Below are 24,714 nucleotides of genomic sequence, written 5' to 3' on the forward strand. Positions count from 1 at the left end.
ACGTGTGTAAGATGCTACGCTGACAGTCTCTGTGCGTTTTGGCTTGACCTTATCACGCTAATTGTGCGGTTAGAAACACAGAATTTACGTGCTTTGTCTTCCACGCTGACAGTCCCTGTGCTGTGGATTGCCTTGTTTACGTTGGTTCTTTTTGTTCACCTGTCCGTTCTCATCCTCCTGCTATTCTAGGTCCTGTTGTTAGTTTGTGTGTTTACCATCCTGGTCTCCTTAGTCATCACTGCCCTTCCCTTGTTGTATGTATTAAGGACCCTGTTTTGTTGTTTTTATTCAATTAAACCACCTTTTTTGTACTAGCACCTGGGTCCGCCATCTTGAGTCCAACCCCAGTTCTCCCTCACCCTCCTGGTGAGGGGGACTAAACCATAACAATCTGTTTTTAATAACCTCACTCCATTTCCTCTCTTCTTATTCCTTTCTTTCCTTCCCCAGACTCTCTCTCTCTGGTTATCACTGTATGAATTATGAGGCAAAAATGAGGTGTGAGTGTGTTCATGTAATATATTGTGGTTGTGTTTGTCTATGAGTGGGCTGAAGGCCAAAAAGCGAGCGAGCAAGAGACACAACGCAACAGTAGCTGCCACAGCATCTGTCGGCCTGAGGGTGTGAAGGTATTCTCTAGCTCAGAGGTTAAAAAAAAACACTAGCACATTTTCAATAATCAGGCAAAGAAAAAACAAGCAAATAAAACAATAGGACCCTCAGACAAAAAGTACACATGTATTCAAACACATATAAACTCCTCACTTAACACATGGGTGTTTTTTCATCAATGTACATATCTCTGTATGTAGCGTGTAGGTTTCTGTGTGTGTGCATGTGTTGCCAGGGCTAATAATGTCTTTTGCCAGTCAGGTGAGGGTGGTCCATCCAGCCTACCATGTTGCCACATTAAATCAGTGAGAGAGACAGTGAGGAAGGCAAATAGAGAGGAGAGGACAGCTGACAGGTGTGAAGAGTGGTATGAAGGAAAGAGGAACAAAGGGATGGACGGGGTGGAGAGAGGATGGGGCGAGAGGGGAAGGGATTGATGTGGCAATTAGATGAAAACAGGTGACAACAGAAGTACTACCTTTTGCAAATGCTTCTTGAAAATTAAAGGTACTTTTTTAAAGCACAGAAAGTAACAACACTCTTAAGAAGAGAACTTTTTATATTACAGAGATATTGACATTAAGGTAATGAGCTGGAGCAAAACCGGATGTATTTTAATGTTCATTGTTAATGAGTTGAATCCAGGTTAAAAAGCAGTATCTAATCTGTACCTATCATTGATATAAATATACAGATGAAGTAAAACAGATGTTTGAAAATTATTTTATGCTATAAGACACTTGAGATGTGGGTTGTGCAAAGGAAAGTGCAGCTATCTCTGAAGTCCCTAAAGGAATATTATATAATCATTATATTGTGTTTATGAATAGAAATCAGGTATCTTTATTCCATTATGTGCAGAGTAAATTACTTATATACCTTATATTCTCCGAAGCAAACAAGATTGATTTGGTAGTTTCCAGGCAGCGACTGGTTTCAGTTTGTGGTGGCACAGTATGAAAGTCAACTTGCCCCAGAGCAGTAATCCATCACAATGAACATTTAATCAGCCTTATTTATTTTGTCAAACATACTTCAACCTCCTCACATGCATACAGTTACAGAAAGTAGTTTTGCAAACATCTTTCTTGGTTGTTCACTGACACTTTCACATCCTATATTAAACAGTTGAACTGTTTTAATGCATCTTTTTGGGAGGTTTTTCCTTCTTCTTTTATTTGTCCCTCACTGGGAAGGACATGCTTCACAGATTGTAAAGCCCCTTGAGGCAAATTTGTGATATTGGCTTATACAAATAAAATTTGACTTGACTTATTTGTTTAGCTTATGTTTAGCTTAATCTTCACCTGGCTACAGGCCTAATTAACAAGAGTAAGTGAAAACACCCGTTGTATGTGTCAGACCTGTAACACTTTTAAACAGCCTGTTACAAAGGTCAACACCTTATACAAATAAAATTTGACTTGACTTATTTGTTTAGCTTATGTTTAGCTTAATCTTCACCTGGCTACAGGCCTAATTAACAAGAGTAAGTGAAAACACCCGTTGTATGTGTCAGACCTGTAACACTTTTAAACAGCCTGTTACAAAGGTCAACACTTGAAAATTTGCCAGTTTTACAATCTAGTATAACATTCATGAATTCAAAACAGACCTCAGCCTATGTTACAGCCTTTCTAAATCAGCTTTCAAGCCTGCAGGGTGGCTAAGTGCTGTATAACCAAAACATCTTTTTTGGGTGGAGTGTCACTTCCACTTATGTTTTGCCAAAAAATGTTGCAGTCTAAATATTTCTGGTGAAAGCTAGTTTCTGCAAGTTTATTTTGACAGTGAAAGGTACTGAAATAAGAGAAAATCAATTGCTGCCTGGAAGAAGGAAAGTCGGTAAAAAGTTGTGGTATGCTTGGCACTAATCCAAAGTATTGGTGACTTGTGGTTAATGGACCAAAGCATGCAAAGCATCATTACGGTTCTTTAAAGCTTCGCATTTCTCCAGGACTCAAATGCCAGCTTTTCTCTTGCCCTGTCTTCTCTCTTTCTCGCCTATTTTTTCCACTTTTTCTGTCCCTTACAAACCAAGGGAACCATAAAATGGCCCTCCTCAGGGAGCAGACTCATAATGTCTGTCTGCAAGATTGAAACAGGCAAAGTTTCACCTCCGGCTCGGCTCCCCAGTGACTGCTCATATCAAAGCTACTGGGCCTCGATTACTTTTTCCTGCATCTCTCATCTCCATCACCAGCAGGGAGATAAAGGCACTTCGTGATGCATTTCTATGCCTGGGTCCGCTCGCCCATCCCGACAGATAAGGCATGTTGCTTTTGTGTGTGTGTTGATGCATAGAGGAGAGGGGGACTTCCTGCAACAGGCACACAGTGGCTCAGTAAACAAATTTTGATGATCTAAGTATTCTTGTCTTTCTGTTTGTGCACTCTTTGTTCAGCACTCTCAGAGACAGTCTGAAGTCTTTGGCTCCATCTGTCACAATCTCTAAAATGATTTTTCGGCTCCTTTATTGTGCCAGAGTTTTTCCTTTTGCTGGTTTTTCTCTTAAGATTGTTTTGTTTGGAATCACATTGCGACTCATTAACATTCAGTTTCTCAGTTCGGAGATGTCATATCCTTTTGATACTCGAACCATTTCATTGGGAAGATCTTTGATTTTTGAATATTCCTCAGCAGAGCTCCATTCATAATTTCAAGTATTTAAGGAAATATGCTCAAAATATAACTTGTTTTAATAGACTATCCATAACAATGATATTGCAATAACTGATTTGTCTTTCTCCAACATTAGCCATGCTGTCACAGATATTATTGAAAGTAGTCACTGGATGTTTTTCCTTCAGAGTTGCACAAACTCATGTAATATTGAAGTTCTTGTCTGGCATTAGGGATGGATTTTTGCTGCCAAATAAATAAAGTGCATGTGTGCAGCTTGTGAACTAAAGTTGCGGTGTATAGCAACACATTTTGAATTAGAAATGAGATTTTATCCACAAACACACATGTTCAAATACCTGTTAGATTTTCCTGTGAGAATAAATGTCCAACTCTGAAGTAATGACAGAAATTGGAGAGAGACAGAGCACTGAAAGAGATGGGGAGACAGGAAAGGACAGAACAAGGAGAGGAAATGAAGAGTGGGAGGGTGGAGTAATGCAGAGAGGAGGTGCAGAGAGTAAATGGGTACACTCCTAGTCTTTCTGCATAGTGGAGTAATGGAAGTGAGGCAAAAGTGCAAAGAAAGAGGATGGCTTGTATATGTGAAAGGAAATGAGAGGTGCAATAAAAGAGACAAGGGAGAGTTGATAAATGTAGAGGAAAAGAGGGAAGTGCCACATTGGAAAAATTCAGACACTAATAATGTCTCAGCATTTGTATACTGAAAGAAATATCAGACATAAGAGAACTATATTTAAAGCTGGCTATCTAGGAGGGGAGGGGAAGGAGAGACCTGTTACACAACGGTGTGTTATGCTGTAATGTTTGTGTTTTCATGATGACCACTTACCTGCGAACTGAAAGGCACCACAGAAACAGCTATTAGAGTTACTCAGAAAGGAAAACAGAAACATTACATTTGTCAAGTTCATTCAACTTATTCCATGTTTTCAGCTGCATATGCTCATGCTACTTTTGTCTGCACCTGAAGCATTAGGCAGGCCGGTTTGATTTGATTTATAGGGATAGAGGAAGGAAAACACTGAGTGACATGAAATGTACCGTAGCCTTACTATCCATCTGAACTCACAGATGCATTAGCTCGGGACTTGTTTCAACAATCAATTGACCACTCCCAGAGAACAAGAGTTAACTCAGTCTTCCTTCCTCTTCTTTTTCTTCTCCTCTTCCTATCCCTCGCTGTCTGTTTCTTTCACAGCTTTAATTATTTATGATTTATTTACAAGGTGTACTAACACACATAGATACACTCACCATTATATGCACATGTGAGAAAATGACTAATGGCACTGTTGGTTTTCTTTAAATTTTTTAAAGTTTACAAGCTGAAAAAACAAATGATATGACTAAAAATTTGCTAAATTGTCTCATCATCCTACCACATAAATTTTGTGTATGTAAGTAACTAATTTAGCCTTTAGAATATACATATTTTTCATTCTCATACTGTATCTCAGCATTATCACACCTTGTTTTCTTTCGAATTACCTCTATCTATCTGAACACACAAAACAAAGTTAATAAATTCAGGCTTTGTAATAAATCTCCTCCAATAAATCACCAATCAAATTCTCACATTCAGTACCCAGACAATTCAGAGCTTTAAATTGAACCAGATCTAATATGTTAACTTTCCAGTTATCTGTCCCAACACGTTTAACCAAAAAACCATCGTTCTTAAGCTGTAAGACAAATGGGAATTTGGCTAGACTGTATCATTGTTATTCTGTATAAGCATAAACTTTATTGCCAAGTATTTCAAGAACACAAGGAATTTGACTCCAGCTTCTGTGACACCAAAGCTGCGTTTCCACTGTCGGAATCCAACGAGAGATGTACCATGTACTTCCCGGCATAATCTCACAGGCCCACGCAAAACCGTTTTGCTTTGCTTTTCCTCTGTATTTTCACCTGTGTCGATCTCTCTTTAGAGGAGGCCTTCTCGCACACTCTCATACACACACCCACACACACATAGCTGAGCAGTGCATATCAAGTCAAGGATCACAGTGCTCCTTAGTGCAGCAATCAGCCAGCAACAGATACTGTATGAGCACTTTATCAAATATATAGAACATAAACTTGCAGTTGTCTTTGCTAATGGTCCACTTACTGAGGTCCCTGTTTTACCTCTGTGAAGTGAAGGCCTTGTAATATACTGTAGCTCTAAATCAGTGAGTGCGTTTACTGTGCTTGTAGTTGAGGTGTGAAGACAGTGACATGGAACCAATCATGGGTGATAGCTTGGCAAGCGCCCACCCCCTCCACCCCTCCACCCTCACATTCCTGGAACTTGATTTTAGCACTACCTCTTGAGGGGTGCTGAAATGTAGCTCCCGGAAGGCACCTCCAAAGCGGCTGGAGGGCAGTGAACAAACCCAGGTTACACAGTGGTTCATGTTTAGAGAAATCGGGGACAGGCACCTACTGCACATCTGACAGTAACTTTGTTTTTATTACTATCTTATACTTAAAGCATACAGCTCACTTAACTACATATTATTTTACAACAAACGGGTTAATATTGCAAAAAGGTTTTTGGAAAATATCAATTTCTTATTTGGTATTCAGTGACGGTAGCAGGGGAGGACAAGGATGGTGCAGAAAGGAAAAAATCTCAGTGATCAGATTGACTGCACAGACAAAAGGACAGAAGAAATATAGAATGGAAGACAGAGATATGTACAGTAGAAAGGTGGTGTTATTCTTTGGATATCGTGGCGCTGCCATGTCCATTTCTGTGTGTCCTCCTGTGTTTTATCTGATTAGAAGAATGAGTTCAATCATGCTGCTGTAGTGATGTAAAGTCGTTGAGGTGAGAGGTGGTAGGTAGAAGTGGGGGAACAGAGCTCAGATTTTAAAAACTATAATACTCCACTGAAACAGTAATGTCAGTATTGTCAGCTGTTCAAGAAATATTGCAATTAAGCCACAACAAAGACACTACAGCAGGTGCACTTCTCTCAGAGGTGGTGACGTCCATTCACTGAGAGGTAATTCAAATTCTACAGGCAGTCACGGTTTTACAGGACACACTGGAAAAAACATCAGACCTTTCAAATTCAGTTTTCAGTTGGCAATTGGAGTTTGTGTCTGAATGACAACAAAATGACCCGACACCACTGATACTGACTTTACGTAAAGATACACACACCCTGATTGAAATGACCGAAGCAAAGAATAAAGATACTTTTAAGAAAGTCAAAAAGGGCAAATTCTGACATTCGTTTGTGATTTTCCACTTTGTCTTAGAAGAGAAATCTCATAGTCTTGTGTGTGAGTTTATCAGCAATCATGTGTGCATGCATGTGTGTGAGTATATTTAGATGTCGACATGCCTACAGAGGCAATGCTCTTCTGTGTTACCATGGAAATAACAAAGCTAAATTGGCGGTTTGCACTAGAAAAGAGAGGTAAGTGATGTGGAGCCTTGGTGTGTGTGTGTGTGTGCGGAGGGGGGGCTATTACTCATGTTGTAGGGACATAAATTTGTTTACACCAAGTGGCAACCTCCTGAGAAATGAAGCCAATGTGGACGTGGCAAAACCTGCAGTTCCGCAAATGACCACTTGAGGCCGGCTCCAAAAGGGAGCCAGTCCCTGTAGACTCCCATGTTAACATGCCCAACTTTACAGCTGAAGTAAACATGTTTACAGCCTGGTACAAAAAACTGTTTTGTCTCTATAGCTAATTTCCCCTTCCATGACAACTGTACAGGGGGTGAACTTTTTTTAATAACTCACCCATTTAAATTATATTGAGTCTAAAGGTTATGCATAATTAAGGGTGCGGCCGCTTTGACAGGTGGGAGCGTCACTGAAGGTGCCCTCCAACCTAACACTGTATCTGTGGACACTCAGGAAACAACCTCATCATGAATGCTTCATCGTTCATCCGTGACAACAGTAGAAGGCCTTTATGTAAATTATCTAAAGTTCACTGCCACTACTCTACTCAGCATGTGCCAGTGGCTCTTAAGGCACCTGTGCAAACATTGTTTGTTGAGTCCCAGTGGTTCAGAGATCATTCTGAAACTCTGCCAAAACACCACAGGTGCCTTCACTGCTCCCAGCACCAGGAGCATCTTTACCCCTTTATCTAACCCCCGAATAAATATTTTACCTGTTGTGTCCAGGGCAGTGCATTTGGGTCATCTCATTGCTGATTATCTGACATCACCTGCAAAATGTTGGAAAATTGACCTTGGTGTGAAAAATATCAATACCGCTTTGTCATGTGGCAAAAATTGTTGATGTGACAGGTTTTTTTTTGTTTTTTTTTGGCAAGATATTGGTTTGAACAATGTCACCATGGAAAATAAGCAGGAAAATTACCTCCACTGTGGAAAGCCCTAAAGGGTTAGGTGTTAGGCAAGTCATGGTTATGATTAGGGTAAATAACAGAAATGAATATAAGTTAGTGTAATATCTCCTGAAGTTATGGAAACACAGCGTGTGTGTTAGAGGGCAGTGTGTATTAACTTCATAATGTTTGTTTTGGTCATTGTGGCTGATAAACCAATATCAGTGGCACCACACACTCACCCATGGCCAATAAACTTCTCTGTGTGTTTGACCAGGAAATTAAAGTTTTCATGCTTTTCAGATAATGTTGAGTCATTTGATCTCCCCCAACATTACTGATCCTTTTCTACCTGCTAATCTTACCTCTCTTTTGGTTTTTCTTAAACTCCCCTCTGCTCTTTCTGGCTTCCTGTTTTTGTTTTCGCATTTCACTCTGTCTTTTTGTCCACCCCTCGCTGGGCGATTGTAGAAAGATGCAGCTGTTTTTGAAGGAAGCAAAAAAGACAAATGAGGTTTTGCCAAGGTTCATTTAACTGCTTTTGGGGGGTCCTGTGCTTGTGCACTCCCCAAAGCAGCTAGATGAACTTGAAATATTGGCGTAAAAAGTTTTGATTTAACTACTCATGACAACTGTGAAGTTGTCAAGACAGCTTGCTTGAGCGAGTGGAATTGAAAACACATTTTCAAAAATTTGTGATGATGAGACTAGTGCAACTGAAAAATACTTCTACACACCTAAAAGTGTTAGATTATATGAGCCAATACTGTTTTGATGACTTTGATCTATTTTAATCTGAGGTAGGGTTTTAATGATCCAACATTTATCAGATATAGTCTGGTCTGTTTTTAGGAATACTAATGGGATGGACTCGTCTATCTGTTGGATGGTCTGCCACTTCAGTACAAACTGAAATATGATGAGTGTAGGATAGATTGCCATGCAAATTGATCTCATCTGTATTTGTATTTAGTGATAATTAACAGCTGTTAGCATGCTAAAATGAGTGATAGCATGCTAATCATTACCTGCTAAACAGCAGCATTGTCACCATGAGCATGCTAGCATGCTGACATTAGTGTTTACTGGAGCTCTCACAGAACTGTGAGCATGGCTGTAGACTATTGTTGAAATCTAAAAACTATACAGAACTAATAATACAGTCTCCTGCACAGCCAGGTCTGTAATGGCAAAGAACAAAAGCTCAGTTTATCTCAGACTTATGGAAACCTTTTGAGTCAGTGGTGTAAGTAGTCAGCTCCCAACTGACTTCTTCTTTTGTGCATTTCTATCTAGAGATTTGACTTGAAAAGTTAGTGGCATAAATGTAGGCAAGGTAAACTTCTGTGTGACTAGAAAACTGCTCCACAAATTATGGACATCCCTTTTGAAGGAATTTACAATACCAGTCAAAACTTTAGACACACTTTTCCCATTCAATTCAATGGGAGAGCGTGTCCAAACATTTGACTGGTAGCGCATAAAAGAATTATTTTGTCAGATTTTTAATAGCCTTGTATTCTCATTGCTCACTGTTCCGTAATGCTGAGACTGATCAAAATGAAAGTAAAACTGCAACCCACAGTAAACCGTGGGGACAAGATCAGCACAATCCTCTTCGAACAAAGAGCATGTAGGCGTGAAAATACAGCAGCAGCAGACACAAACTCCACCTCAGAGCAAGGAGAAAAGGAGCGGTTAAAATCGGCAAAGCACATCTTAGAGAACATGGAGGAAAATGCAACTTTACATCTCTTCTTCCCTCTCTCCTTATCTGTTTGTATTGTCAGTTTTTCTGTTTCTTTGTGTACACTAGTGAGGCTTTAGCCACACATGCTCTTACCTGTAAGCTCTGAATAGAGATACTGAAAAGATACTATAAAAGTGAGGGAGACGAAGGTCAGGACACAGTGGTATTACAATGAATAGTTTGCTTGAGGGAGGCCTTAGGGAGTGTGAAAGTGGTCTGTCTTTGTGTATATATATGTGTGTGAGAGGGTTTTTAGGCAAAGGCAAAGATGTGTCATTGCCACAAGGAAGACAGAGAAGAACAAGGACAGTGTCCTGGATGATATGACAACATATTTTGAATTAACAGTCCACACTGGTACACTGCTTTTTTATTCTACAGAAACAGTGTGAGACAGTGCAAACTGAGACAGCACCAGTTATTCTCTTCATCTCATCACTTTTCATTTCATTTCACTTCATCTGTTTTTCTGTATCTATTAGTGTGAGTGGCAGTGAGTGGGCGCATGAGAGGGAATAAAGAGGGGAGGAGCAGAAAGAGACAGGACAGCGTCAGGGCTATTGGTGGTGCTGAAGCTGAGAGATGTCCATGGACCACAGTAAAAATCTGCTCTAACTCACACACACACATCTCTCTCTCTCTCGTCCTCTCTTTCTCTCATACAGACAGATTAAAACGGTTTGCAAGAAAGGGATTTGAGGGAGCAACCTGACATCCAAATGCAGTACACTCTATGTGAGGGAAGGTGTTCTGCCTCTGCTTAATCCAATAACAAACACTTCACTTTTAATGGATAGAAACCTGTTGAAAGTATTCATTTACCCAGAAATGGAGCTGCTGTCCTTGGAAATTTGGTTAAAAAAAAAAAAAAAACTCTTTCATAACAACTCTTTCATCACACAAAGCAAAGCAGCTTTTGAAATTATAACTATAATTTTGTCAGTATGACTTTAAAAGCCGATGCAAGTTCTGGTACAGTATTTGAAGATTTATAAGGAAAGTTTACAGGCCAATCAAAAAAAGAGAAATATAAGCAGAGCTTAATTTAATAGTATGCCATAAATAAATCAAGTTTTTATATGAAGCCTAGGGTCAGGCGAGTGATAATAAACAGTAAATGTATCTGTTGTATTAACCTACAAACTACAGAAATACTTCCATGTGTGCAATAATTTTCTTGCAAATACAGCTGCATGTCTTTGAAATTAAACAAGAAAATTGAAAGGTCTCTAACAATAAGCCTGTCAGAAGAAAAAATATTTTTGACTTTCCAAAGTGAAAATATGAGACTTCAGTGACAGTAAACAAGACCGCTGCTATGTAACAAATGATCTGACTGCATCTTATAAACTGTGGATCTGTGTGAGAGAGCTCACCTGTCTGAAATGTAAAAATGTACCAAAGCCTGTCTTTGTCTCAGGCATAAATAATGATTATGAATAATTAATGAACAATCACAGTTGTGTCACTGCATCTCTCTCACTTTTGAGACCTTATGGATCCTGCTGCTGTGTGACACTTAGTTTCAGAGGAAAGATGCCTACAAATAGCTGCGATGTACAGACAAAACTGCTGCTCTTCTTATTGTTTGGCAAAACCCAGTTTACATTCAGCAGCATGAGGTGAGGCTCATTAATCTAATCTGTTACAGACTCTACCTTCACTACGTTAAGTTGATTTATTTTTGCAGAATGAGAATGTGGGACCCTGATTTGTGACACAGGTAATCAGACATTGCGACCATATTGTGCGTGGAAACATAACAAAATTGTGCAGCATGTAAATATTGCCGGATACTTCACATTTCTTTCAACAGTTTTAAATGCAGATTTACGTTAATGTCAGTAATCACTTGTACAAACTAACATCCATCCATCAGCGTCCTCTGCGATTACACTCCATGGTGGTTTCAGAAAACATGGCTGGTTTTAGATTTTGGTTAATATATTCTTTTTGTTTATATAAAAACAAAGACCAATAATCAAATATAGGGTTTAAAGGTAATTTTAAGGTATACTTGCTGTTTTTGGCTAGAGAATCGAACAAAGCATTAGTATTTCTTTTTCATTATTTATTCAGGGGGTATGTTTGAGTTTGTCTGAGGCCCCCAAATCACTAAAATTGCCCCTGTGCAGTAATTATGACAGAATCATGGGGGGAAATTAGATGCAGTACTGTACTGTATATAGAATGACAAGTCAATATGAATGGGCTTTCCCCACAAGTGACTGCAGTTTGATTCCATTTCTATTCCACAGCCACTTGTTTATTATTGTAACCATGATGACAAAGGTCTTGTAACCTTAAGAAAGTTATTTTAACTCAAACCATGATCTGTCCTAAACCTAACCAAGCCTTGATGGTTGTCTATTTCCATGACGACAGTGGTCTGGTCATGAAACAGTCATCTAAGTTGTATTTGAAGGTAGGGACATGTATTGTAGTTTAGACTGCAGCAGTAACCACAGAGCTGATGGTTCAGTCCCTGGCTGTGCACATGTTGAAGTGTCCTTGGGCAAGACACTGAGCTCCGAGCTGCTCCCAATAGGCAGACCAGCACCATACACCTACTGTCTGGTATGTAAACAGCTTTTTGATTTTCAAAGCAACTGTATTATATCACTACACCTACTGATACCGCAATATAAATCTACATATTCCCTATGACTGAAGGTTTTATCCATACTGCCACTCATAATAATAACTCAATAAAAGCTAAAATATGTCCTGTAAATCACAGAAATTACCTTAGACTAAGAGTTTCAGCTATTTAACTGTCTGTAGTTGTAATATACATTGTCCCAATTACTCTGTTTGCCATCTGAGAGTCCTTTGTAACAACCTGCTGTCCAGGGTTACTATTGTGTGTCTCATTTGCCTGATTTTTTAACCGGGTGCTGTTTTGCTGTATCCTATCCCGGCCTATTGCAAGGCAACTCAGACTGCTGTTACTTTTATCACTTACTGAAACAATATAAACTAAATGGTGTGATAAAATGTCCACAAAAGGTCCCATTTTTCCCCTCAGAAAATAATAACACTAGTAGGCAACGAGGAGGGAAATGGGGCGAGATAGAAAAAGGGCTTCTATTACAATTAGTCATCTCTCAGTAGCCGTAGAAATGGCCAACCTCGGGAACCGAAGGGAATAGTGAACAAAGTAGGAGAAATGTAGAGGAAGAAGGAATGTCTTCATGACAGGGTATAATAAAGGTGTGTATTTGTGAGTGTTATTATACAAAAGGAAATTGAGATGTATGGAGGAATTAATCAGCACTCATCCTTTCACTGAAATGTTCTGAGGGATACAGTTATTATGTAAATGAATGTTCCTACGTTTGCTCGGCAGATCCTAATTTTGCCTTCTGTGTCGTTGCCTCTTTCACTCAGAGATCTAAAAGCGAGTGGGGGTTACGTGGGTGTAAAAGATTAGTAGCAGCTACTCTATGAGTGAAGTGAACTACACTGGCCTCAGATCAGAGTGGTGAGCAATCTGCTCTGTTTTCACTGCAGGTTTAAACCTGTTTTGGAGATTTTCTACACAAATTCAACCTGTTATTTAGAAAATGGTGGAAACATTGGGATCTTTTTGTTGAACTAATCCACTTTAAAGGCAGAAATCTCTTAAATTCTGTTTTAAATTCACACAAAATATCTTTAGAATTTGGTTTGGAAAACTGTCCCATGTGGAACAACAGGCAGCTTCATAATTCTGGATTTTCATCATACACCTTTCCTAATGAAAGAGCAAAAACCAAAGCACATTTGCAAACAGAAGATTCATCTGCTGTTTCATCTGAACCATATGAAATTCTCATGTCCAATGGATGATTCAGACCAAAAACCCTGTGCTTAAAACATACAAAAAGGGCAGCATAGGTGAAAGGATGTCATATACTGAGCAAATTATTAGTCTACATATGTTATAGGGTGGCCAGTTAGAGTAATAGACCAGTGGGTATGAGCAGCCACAGTACCAATGCAATGGCCACATTGAAATAAACAAGAAGGATGCTTTTTTCCATGCAGTGCTGCTGTCTGAGCACAGCCTAACCAACATAAGAAATATTTGCAACATGCTGTAGCCACAGGTGTGTTCTGTCAGTAATACAACATTATGTATTGTAATGTAGGTCTGAATGAAGGAGTAGCTGGGCCAGTTGCCTTTTTTGTGCTCTCTGAGCCACTCGTTTATTAGACACAACAGAAACAATAACTGTGAACTGAACACTAGCACACACTCAACTAGCCAAGTGTCTCTCTGCCCCCAACACTGCAATATATACATATGTAATTTGAGTAAATTTTATTTCTTTGTTAATGTAACATTGCATTTCTTATGTATGTTAAATTATTTTATGTTTAATATAATCAGTTTACTATAATACTTAATACCAATTATTGCAAGTAAATCACAATTAAATTAGATTCTTAAGTATTACTTTAATTACTCTGAATATGAGAAGGCATTTTGAACTTTCTCATTCTGAAAATTATGGATGCATATCTCTTTCCTAAAAGGAAAGGGTGTGCTTGTTAATTTTTTAGACAACGTGGAAACCAGAGCTTGTTTTCATCTGGGAGCCTGATTATATTACACACTTAAACCATGACCTAAAATCTAATATAAATATGAGTTCCAACATCCATCCAACTATCCATTATCTGTACTGCCTATCCTGAAGAGGGCTGCAGGGGGTTGGGGGCCTGGAGCCAGGGCACACCCTGGACAGGTCGCCAGTTAGTGAGCTCCAACAATAATCTCAACTAGTTTTCATAAAGAGCATATGCAGCCCTGCACCTATTAATTAAAAATTCTAAAAAAAAAAAGTATTTTTTCTTACTTTGCAGTTTTCAAGGTTCTTGCAAACTGCAAAGTAAGAAAAAAAAGTTTAAAACTGCTGGATGCAACTTCACTGTGAAAAACGTTACTGTTTTTGTCGAACTCTAACATCAATTGTGAAGCACTTGAATAAAGAGTAGTGAGAATGCAGCCCATAAGTTTGTGTTATTACCTTCTCACTGCTTGATAGGTTAACAACAACAGATGGGAAAGAAAGTACACAGACAAAAACATAATGAAAACTTTTTGCCCCGATGTAATAAGAAAAAAACTTTTTGTAATACAGCAGACAAATTTATCTAGCAACACTTCGTGCACTCCTGTGTATGTGCCCGTTCATGATTCTGCAAAACACATAAAATACCTGTATAATACATGTTCTTGTGTCTATTTGTATTGTGTTTAAACTCTTTGATGTTGCCCCAAAATTTTCATGAACATTTGTTGCAACACAAGAAAAAATATCATTCAACCATTCAATTTCACTTCAGTGTACTTTCCAAGATAGGAGTTGGTGTACTTTCTACCTGAACAGAAAGAAAATCCTTAAACTCTGAAATAATAGTCAAACAATGGTTGAAAATGTATTAAATAAATGCTGACTTATGTGTAAATGTCAACATAATTAGGTTACACAATGCCGGGGAACATAGCATAAATGTTAATTATGTATTTGGCATTTCACTAATGTGAGGGACAGGCTAGTCTGCATCAGATGTGTTTAAACATGCATTAGAAGCACACAGACAAACAGATGGAACATCAAAGCCTGCAGAGTGACTGGTAAGTGACAGCTTGATCAGATAGTTTTATTTCTCTCCCTTTGACTGATCCGACAGGAAACAGACACACAGCCTCTGTATCCTGGCAACGACCATCTTTCTGCGGCACTGAGAGATGGACAGGATGCAACGGCGTGCGTTTGTCTTTGTCTTTATGCACGTGCGTGAAGACTAGATTGTGATTATACTTGTCTTCTGTCACTTTAACCACCTAGATCTGCTGCACCCAGCTGTCAGTCCAGCTTGAAATAAATGTGTGCTGCATGGCCAAACAGTTAAAGCCATAGAACTTTACTCTCAGTTTTCAAAGTTTTCATGCTGAATTTGGGGAGAGTCTGTATCATTATAACATACAGTACCTGACATCTAAAATATTTCCTTTTGGTGTAAAATGCCTTTTTCACTGAAGACATTTTAACATGAAAACAATAAAATGTCTCCTAACTGCTACAGTTTCAGGGTCTTGCTGTGAATCCAAATATTCACCCTCTGGACTGCATCCTTATGGACCTAAATATGAACTGTGCAGTGGTAGAAGAAGTACTCAGGACCTTTAGTTAAGCAAAAGTAGCAACACCACAGTGTAAAGTGTAACACTGTGTATTGTGTACATCACATTTAATGTTGTAGATGGTAAAAGTGGAGCTAGTTTTAATTTGAAGTAAAGTTGGGTCGCTTGTATTTTTTTTTTATTACTGTAATCTGATTCTGAAAAGTAACTAAAGTTATAAAATAGAAGTAGTGAAGTAAAAAGTAATATTTGTTTGAAGTAACACATGATGGAAATGCTCAAAGAACAGATACCTTGAAATTTGCTGTACTTAAGTACAGTAAATGTACTTTTCATCACTGGAACTGTGACATGTTCACTGTCATCCTGTCAAGTTTGTCAGGCTGCAAGACTGCAGTCTTTAAATATATTTAAATGTTAAATGGTTTGTTGCTACTTAATACAAATGTTAGCTGTGAAAAGGCCTATGGTGCAGCTGTATAATGCTGTGTGCTGGGTGTGAATATTTTCAGTCAGTGTAAACATCATATCTCAGTGCAATAACATTGTGCTACGGTGTCTCAAAATGTACTGTAAATAAATAAAGGGGAAGTCAGAAGTTTAACCTGTAAATATTTGCCATTTCTTTTTCAAGCATTTATTATTTTTCTAGGTAGGTGAACTCATTACAGCCTGAATTTACCTCTTAGTGACGTTCATTAATACGGGTCATCCTGCAACATCAGCAGTTTGAACTGCTGCTGTCCACCAAAGAGTCGACTGTTTGATTTAAAGTCAGTCTTCACATTTATTCAGTTTAACTGGTTCAGCTAAGTTTTCAGATAACCTACAGTTATGCGAGGAACATTATTCTGATCCTGTCCCAGACTTGAAAATTGAATGACACAGTCTTTAAGGTTATTATTATTACAAGGGTAAGTGACGATGGTGTGACAAACTGCATTATAGCGAGGGGAAGAAAACTCCAGTTCTCATGGCAGATGTAATATAATATAATCCTGCATCATCAGATCTAGACACAATCTGGAGAGGAAACGCATGTTAATGTCAGGTGTAAAGGGATATTTTCTATTGTTTGTATTGTTTCTGTAGGAACGTGTGAGCATGCCTGTGTGGAGGTGTGTTAGAATATACAGCATGTGAGAGAGAAAATCTGTTTGGCTCACTGTATTACTGCAAACTTGAAAGGCAGTGAAGATGTACCTGTATATGTTTGTTCATACAGGTTTGTGTGTGTTAGTGTCTGTATCAGTGTTAAAGGTGTCGACCTGTGGGAGTCTATGGAAAAGATCGTTCCTGGGTGTGCATCTGTGTATATGTGAACGAGAGTGTCTTAATCCTCCCCGTCAAAATGATTTTACAGCTCGCATTCACTTGCTCCAGTCTTACTAAACAGAGGAAGAGAAGATTAGTCACACCTCCTCCGCTCTTGCTCTCAGTCTCTCCCTTTATCCTCTCTTCCACAAGTGTGTGTGTGTGTTTGTATTTGTGTGTGGGCTTAGCAGTTTTACGTAAAGCTCCATAGAAAAGGCAAGAGTTGAGCAGAGAGTCCTTGGTAGCAGAATGCAGTTGCTGCTCAATGGACCATTTTCTGCAGGGCCGACCTTGCCATATTGACTTTTCTGTAGAGGACTACACACACACACACACACAGAGAGAGAGAGAGAAAACAGCTTATTGGGTGTTCCTAATATTCTGACCCTGTCATCTATGTAGCTGGGAGAGGACAAAAATATAGAGACGCCTCTAAATATAATGTAGTTCAGTACAACACCACCTTTAACTGTGACCTCAATAATAAACAATTGAATTTATACATTTGACACTTTCACCAAAAACTGAATCAGTTTGAGCTTCATAAACATGGATGTTAAGGCGGAAGTGTTGCATTGGATTACATACAATTGTATCTAATAAAGTGGCCGGTGAGTGTTTGTGTTCCTCCCCACACACAGAAACAAATAGATGACAGAAAGCTGTGGTGTTTCAGAATGATGCGCCCACATTTGACTTAATAATAATAATTACCATCTAATCACAGATTCACACATAGAGCGTAATTACCTACACAGCTGTTTTCACACAGTGTTTGTGTGTGTTTATACAGTGCACAGGCATGCGCGTGTGTCTTGAGGTTAAAGGGAAGTGGGTGGCGTACCCTCCATTGTGGAAGTGTGTGTGATGACATGATGACCTTTTCATCATACCGCTGCATCACCTTTGACCTTTAGCCAAATTTAGTCTTTTGGGGGCGGCACACCTTAATTTACACTGTCATGTGGCCTATGTAAGATTTTTTTTACCATGGCTCCTGACTTAAAGCAAGGGTCTGACCTGTCTTTTGAGAGCTTGTCGTGTTTTAAAGACTTTACTCCTTTTGTGTGCAGAATCATTTTTCCCCAGCCAATTGCATAAAAAGACAAAATCACTGCCGTAAGCAGAACACTTTAATGAAATTTAAAGAATTTAAATAGTTTTGACAGACACATTTCTCCAAACCAATCTCTGTTCACATTGATATAACCTTCACTAGAAACTGAGATCCAAAACATGCATCACACCGAGGAAAAATAATCAGAAAACTGCTAATTTTCACTTGTTGCAAAATTGTTAATAGTTCTTTTATAATAATGATCTTTTTTGTATCTCTCTCTCCCACATGTTTCTCCTCCTCTTGTTGGCATTGTTGGATGTTCTTCTTTAAGGTAAGAAACTAATGCAGGCACCCACTGTATGAAAAAAGGTCATTTACTGTATGTAAAACATAGAGAGACAGGTAGATAGAGGGGCAGATGTCCTCATCTATGGTAGATGTACCGTATGAAACTGGAAAGAGAAGCAAAAGTCTGGAGGTAAACATGAAGACTGATGGAGCAACAGGGGGAGGATGAATCAATAGACAAGCTGCTGAAACAAAAGATTGATCGAGGAACTAACAGAAGGGTAGACAGATCAACAGATGGGTAGATTAATAGATCTTAGATTAATAGATTATCACCCAAACAGACATTGACAGATGAGCAGAGTGACACAGAGAATGAAAGAAGGGGTGGATAGACGGACAATGATATCTACGAGTCTCCTGACAGACATTTTGGCTGTCATGGCTTTTTTTGTTGCCATGGCAGCGCTGTCACATACCAGCTGGACTGGAGGAGAGATGCCTCAACACACACACACACACACACACTCATGTGCATTTTTTCTCTTCAACCAAATGACTTACTTTACTTAATAACAGAAATTACAAACACCTCAGTGTAGAGAGGAAAATTATGTAAATAAAATCATTATTGCCTGATTTGAGTTTTACACCTGACCGAGAGAGTGAGTGAGTATGTTCTTGGCTATTACAGCAGTTCCTGCACAATGTGTGAGGTGCTATTAGTAAGATGTGGTGGTTTTGTAACATCTAGTAGCAAAGCAATGTTAGGCTTAACCCATCTAAGTGATACAGTGCTGTTGAGATCAGATCATCACAATGTTTTTAAGATCCACTTAGGTTTTACACCAAGAAAATCCATGTCACCTCAGAGTACAAACTGAGTCGGGTGACTTGGTAACACACTGCTTGAAGTAGCAGTTAAGCTAAAGTTGGTACGCTTCACATTCAAAGTGACATGTTATAAGCTTTTCTCAATTCCAGACAGCCCTTTTCTCTCTCAGCAATATGTTGGTGTCACAACATTCAAAGTATCCTACAGCGATATAATTATAATTCTCTTCTAGTTGATATGAGTGTCAGAGGTCAGGCAGCAGGAAATCTCAACCTGCAGGTCATCTCACCTCTGCTTGTGCACATGCCTGACTCACTGCCTGCAGCCATTATTTATCTCTTACTCATTATTCTCTCAAAATTATCCACACATTCCTGTCATTCCCCCCCACTTTCTCATCTCTTTCCGTTTATGGCATAATAACCTGGTATTAAATCAGTATCTTACTGTATCTGGATGAGGAAAAATATGCAGTTATGCAAGGCAAAGAAGCTTTATTGACAGTATATAGCACAATTCAAAGTGCTTTACACAGGCAAAACAAAATAAATAAAATGTAACAATAATCATTATTCATAATATAATAGCTTGTATATGGATCAAATCAAACCACACGTGATCAGATCTCTGCCGGCTGTAAATGCAGTGTGTACTTTTTCATTATATTCTTAAGAAAAAAGAAGGCTGAACGATTACCCAAGTCCATCTCTCGCCACTATATCAAGCAAGCAAAGCAGCAGACAACCAGTTCTGCAGATGAAACGTCTGCCAGCTCCTTCCATTTCATATGCAATTTGAGGTCACAAGAACACTTTTAAAAGAGTACTCCACCAAATTAACATAGCACTCCTAAAATGTTAACACAGTGGGCAGTTTCTTAAAAAAAAGGCCAAAACTGATACAGGACAGCCAGAGATGTTGTATATTTTTATGTCATGAATTCTTGTTTTCTGTCAAAAGATGGTACCTATAGTACTCAATGCAACTGACAGTTTGGCTAGTGTTATGTTAATAGCGACTAATGTTGCCTGGAGCTGCTAGTCTCAGGCAGAGGTGAGGATGCTGACTCAAGTGACATCACTTGAGGCAGTTTATCAGATTTTGTGCATCTCCCTCTGAGGCACAAAAGATTTATACAGACCTCCTCAGACCTGTGAACCTTTACTGTGTCTATACTCTGTGGTGTTCCCTTTAAGAAACCAGAGGCTTGTCATCATTTATCATTAGTAATGTATACCGAAAGATTACATTTTAAAACCAGGTGTATAAAGGATCCACACCTGATTTCCTCTCCTTTTGCCTCTCATTTCTTGCCCACATTCTTTGTTTTGTCTATCAATCACTTCATCTTCATCTATTTTCACCTCATGTCTTGTTTGGTGTCTCAACGTCTCTCCACCTGCTTCGCTCGTCTTTTCCTCTTCTACCTCTCCCTGTCGTTCTCTTGCTCCACCGTTTCCCTTTCACTTTCAATCTCTTACACTGATCTCTAATGCTATTGCTCTGGCTACACTATTGATTTCAATCAGTCTAATTGGTGAATTTATTGATGTAGTCATACTAGAATGTGCATACCTTTGTAAATACTGCATGTGTTTGTGCTATCTGCAGTGCGGTGTGCATGCTGAATCTCAAGTAAGTCCTTTTCACTTTTTAAAAAAAAAAATCATGAATTGAATGCATGTGTATAATGAGCATAGTTGCATAGGGCAACAAAGAACTGATAAAAGGGGGGTGTGAGCAAATTGATAAAAACAGATCTTTGTATCTTCATGTGTATTTAGAGATTTCTTTCCAAAGATTCACACCAACAAATGCACACAAAAGCACATATACTGCACACTGACACAAATGTGTAATCTGATGCACAGTTGCTCTTCAAGCACATTAATCTACCTGCAGATAATATAAGCAGTTCAAACTCTGGAGTAGCACACAAACACACCCCAAGGCACACACATAGCAACAGACACACTATTATTAATACAGATAAGTAACAAGACTATGATAGCAGAGTTCAAATGAGCTGAACCTGAGTGTGTGTGAGCATGTCTGTGGCAGCGAATTAATGGACTGACTCTACTATTTGTATTTGACTGTTCCGACTCAGAAGACATGCACCAGTGCCACCACACACACAGGTACAGATGTAAGCATTCAAAATGTCATACTCTTTCACCTCATTATGTTTGAGGTGCCCTCACCATGGCGTTGCATCAGTAATGCCCTGCTTTTACCCTGCACCAGGCTCCTTTCTGCCACCAGGTGTCACAAAGCCTAGTATACTGTTTGTTGATGCACAAACTGCATAGTAATAATAATAATAATAATCACTGTTTACAGCTAATCCTCACTACAGGGCTTTTTCTTTTCTTCTGTAGTAGTCATTCATTATATTATGGACTATGATTTGTGTTGGCACAGGGTGCTGTTCATGTAAGTGTAAGCTGAGCTCCACCTAGAGACATTATACTGTAGCACACACCATGCTGTGGAACAAATGACGAACAATTCGCGGTAAAAGTGGCCAATTATCACACCAGAGAGTGACACTGTGAAAGCCTATATCTGTAGGATACAACAGCAAACAAACTTGCCTGCAAACATGAGGGCAGAGCTCCAACCTCGGTAAGAGGTAATGGATATTAGCTGGTTAGGACTTAGGGCGAAAACTTACCCTAACCCTCTAACCCAACTTGTGGAAAAATTTAGTGTAATCTTGGTCGCCATATGCTACAGTATCTTTGTCTGCAGCCAAGTGCAGTTCTTCTTTTGTAAAATGTATTCAAAATACAACACGGTTAGTATTAAAGTAAATATATCTGTTTTGTAGCAGCGTAAATTGTGCCCTCTTTGTCACCTCTGTCAGACATGTGAAAATGTAATTTCACCAGCCTAATGTTTTTGGCAAAAACAACATTTTTCTATCATTTGTCAGGTCAAATGAGTTTGGAAATGGACGAATGACACTTGCAGATGTTTAATGGTATAAAATATGCATTTGCGCTGATGTCTGCAGGGCCACTTTTCAGTTGTGATAGGTATATGGAATAATTTTCTATGCCTTCTCAGAATTGACTATGTATTTGACACAGTGTCACTGCTACACACATACAGTACACAAACCCAAACCCATGAGATGTAGTCATTTTGAAAGTAGACTTCTGCAAGTCCCTGATAAGGCAGGCTTGGGCAAGATGCGAATATTAGTTTTAACTATTTCACTTGATTTTGCAGCATTTACATCAATATGTGTGTGTTTGTGTGCGTGTGTTGTGAAGTAGATGCCATCCATCACTAAACTCCCTATCAATCACTTCTAGACTAATCAGCTAAGTGGACCTCATGAGGGATTTTGTGACTGAATGTGTGTATTCGCGCGTGTGTGTGTGTGTGTGTGTGTGTTTGAAACGTGAGGTTAGACTGCTTCATTTAATTCATTTTCATTTAACACAAGTTTTCCTGTTTAGTCAGCAGTTCACATTTAAATGTCATATTTACAGCCTGTCGAGCATCTCCTGCTCTCTGCACAAATTAAACCAAACGTGACAGACTTAACAAAGCAGATGATGCAATCAGTTTAACAGACGCATAATTGTGTTGCCTGGTTGAGCTGCAGTACATTACTCCTCAAGCTGCTATCAATACAACGTCTGCAGCATCTTCACATGAACTGTTTTCGGTTGCAACAATGTCGGCCCATATATCTCACAGGGGGTGTGTGAGTTTGTTTCCATACGTGTGTGTGTGTGTGTTTTATCAGTAATTTATGCTCTGCCACAGCGGCTTCCTGTCCAGTGTGCTCTGTTTGTGTGTTGGTGGCAGGAATCCTTTAGTCAGAATTATGGCCTCAGGCAGCAGCTACACACTGTCATGCTGTTGGTGTACGTGTGTGTACTTGGCTATCTTTGTCAACACCGGTTTTAGGTTTATACCATAGCAGTGAGGACATTTTGGCTGCTCCTCACTATCTCACACTCCTTCAAGGGTCTGTTTGAGGGTTCAGACTTGGTTTTAGGGTTAGAATTAGCTTTCGTTTTGTCATTTAGTCTGGGGTATGGTTAAGGCTCTGGGGCACTATGTCAATGAATACCATCACAAAAACAGAAGTACAAATTTGTATGTGTGTGTGTGTGTGTGTGTGTGTGTGTGTGTGCGTGTGTGAGAGACCTCTGTGGCTGTTACTGATTGAGTGTATGCTGCCCAGTTAGCCTCATTAGAAACAGATCGTGTTCTGTTGTGATCATGTTCTCTCCTCCTCTTCATCAGCTCTTATCCCTCTACCACCTTGACCTTCCATGACCTCTCCCCTCTTCTTACCTCTTCCTCACTGTTTCACCAAAGATGATACTGCATATAGGTAGAAGCAGACTAGCAACATTGATTTCAGTAATGAGAGTTGGCAACTACACTCGCTGTGAAAAACATAATGGACTGTGAAAGGCAGCGGTTTAATGAAACAAAATACTGTTTTGTGTGATTACTGGCAGCTGCTCATCTTTTCACCTCAAACATCAGCTGGCGAATAATGAACTTAACATGCTCAGTGGCTCATATACAAAAAATATAATTACATGAATAACAATTACACCCTTCTCTCCCCTTGCAACTTCAAATGTCTCGGTAAAAATGATTTGTGTAGCACCTTCTAAGATAAACAGTGCATCAAAATAAACTTTACATTATGAAACAAACATGTACACAATAAAATTTATACATGAGAAAAGAAATATTGATACGGTAATTATGGGAATGTAATCAATAGGCTATACAAAATTTTATAGTGTAACAGGTTGTTACAACAAAGAAAAGAAAAGATTTTTAAAAATCTGGTCTTAACAGTTTTCTAAGTCAAATATATAAATTTAAAATGTAGGCTATGGTATGACATTTCCAGATTTGAGGATGACACCTGCGAAGCTGCACTCCCTACTGATGTTTATTTTAAGGTTGGACTTTACCCATCACCCTTGTGTGAAGTGAAAAAGCTTTTGAATTCAAATCTGTATTTCACTGGGAGACAGTGAAAAGAGGCCAGTCGTGGGGTGATGTGGGACCGACGAGAGTGTTTGTCAGAAGCCTGGGAGCAGCTGCAGCCAGGTCATTGTTGACTGACTGAGGCAGGAGAACAAGCCAATATCAAAGACCTGAAATGATGAGATAAAAGCATGAATGAAAAAATAAAACCTGCCAGGTCGCCTGCTCCTTGCAGGGTGATGCACAGAGAGTCACCTACAGACAGTTAGTTTCCAGATCATCTGGTGTGCTTTTATTTCGCTGTAGCAGGGAACCAAAATCCACACAAATACATGGAATGTGAAATGAAGAAGTGCTCACCACTGAGCCTGCTAAGATAGCCACTGCTGACTTAATCAGACTCACCCAGGCAAGTGTGGGAACTATTTGCAGTGGAAGTAAGTGCCAAGTAAACTTCTCTTATGAGTTGACAAATATCAGCCAATACTCGGCCTTCCTTAAAAAGTCACAGAAAAAGTCTATTAAATGTTCTGACATTGATCTTCTCAAATGTCACCAACATTGTTTAGTTAAGACCAGAGTGGCAACAAATTAGCTTACTTCAAATAATAGCCAGCTTGTAATTGTAAGCTTGTTTCTGGGCTTGTTTCATCTTATTTTAAGATTTTAGGGGTTGAGGTTATTTCTCTATATCAAAGCCTTTGCCATCTGAAACTGTTATAATGAGACACTGTGGTTTGGAGCATTTGTGGATTTACTTTTTGTATAGGACTACAAAAGGGAAGTGCTCTCTT

At 39.1% G+C, this 24,714-nt stretch overlaps 1 protein-coding gene across 3 annotated transcripts in view; it reads left to right on the plus strand.

Annotated features, from left to right (window-relative positions):
• pde2a (phosphodiesterase 2A) overlaps nt 1–24,714 on the plus strand; it is a 155,159-nt gene that overhangs the window by 83,355 nt on the left and 47,090 nt on the right. For 2 of the 3 annotated variants that reach the window (XM_020618221.1, XM_020618224.1), the window contains exon 3: nt 20,555–20,578. The exons of the other annotated variant lie outside the window; for it this stretch is intronic. In XM_020618221.1, coding sequence (XP_020473877.1) covers nt 20,555–20,578 — 24 coding nt within the window. The remainder of the gene's footprint in view (nt 1–20,554; nt 20,579–24,714) is intronic. 3 annotated transcript variants of the gene reach the window in all.

This window comes from Monopterus albus, unplaced genomic scaffold, assembly GCF_001952655.1.
Source record: "Monopterus albus unplaced genomic scaffold, M_albus_1.0 scaffold202.1, whole genome shotgun sequence".
NCBI lineage: Eukaryota > Metazoa > Chordata > Actinopteri > Synbranchiformes > Synbranchidae > Monopterus > Monopterus albus.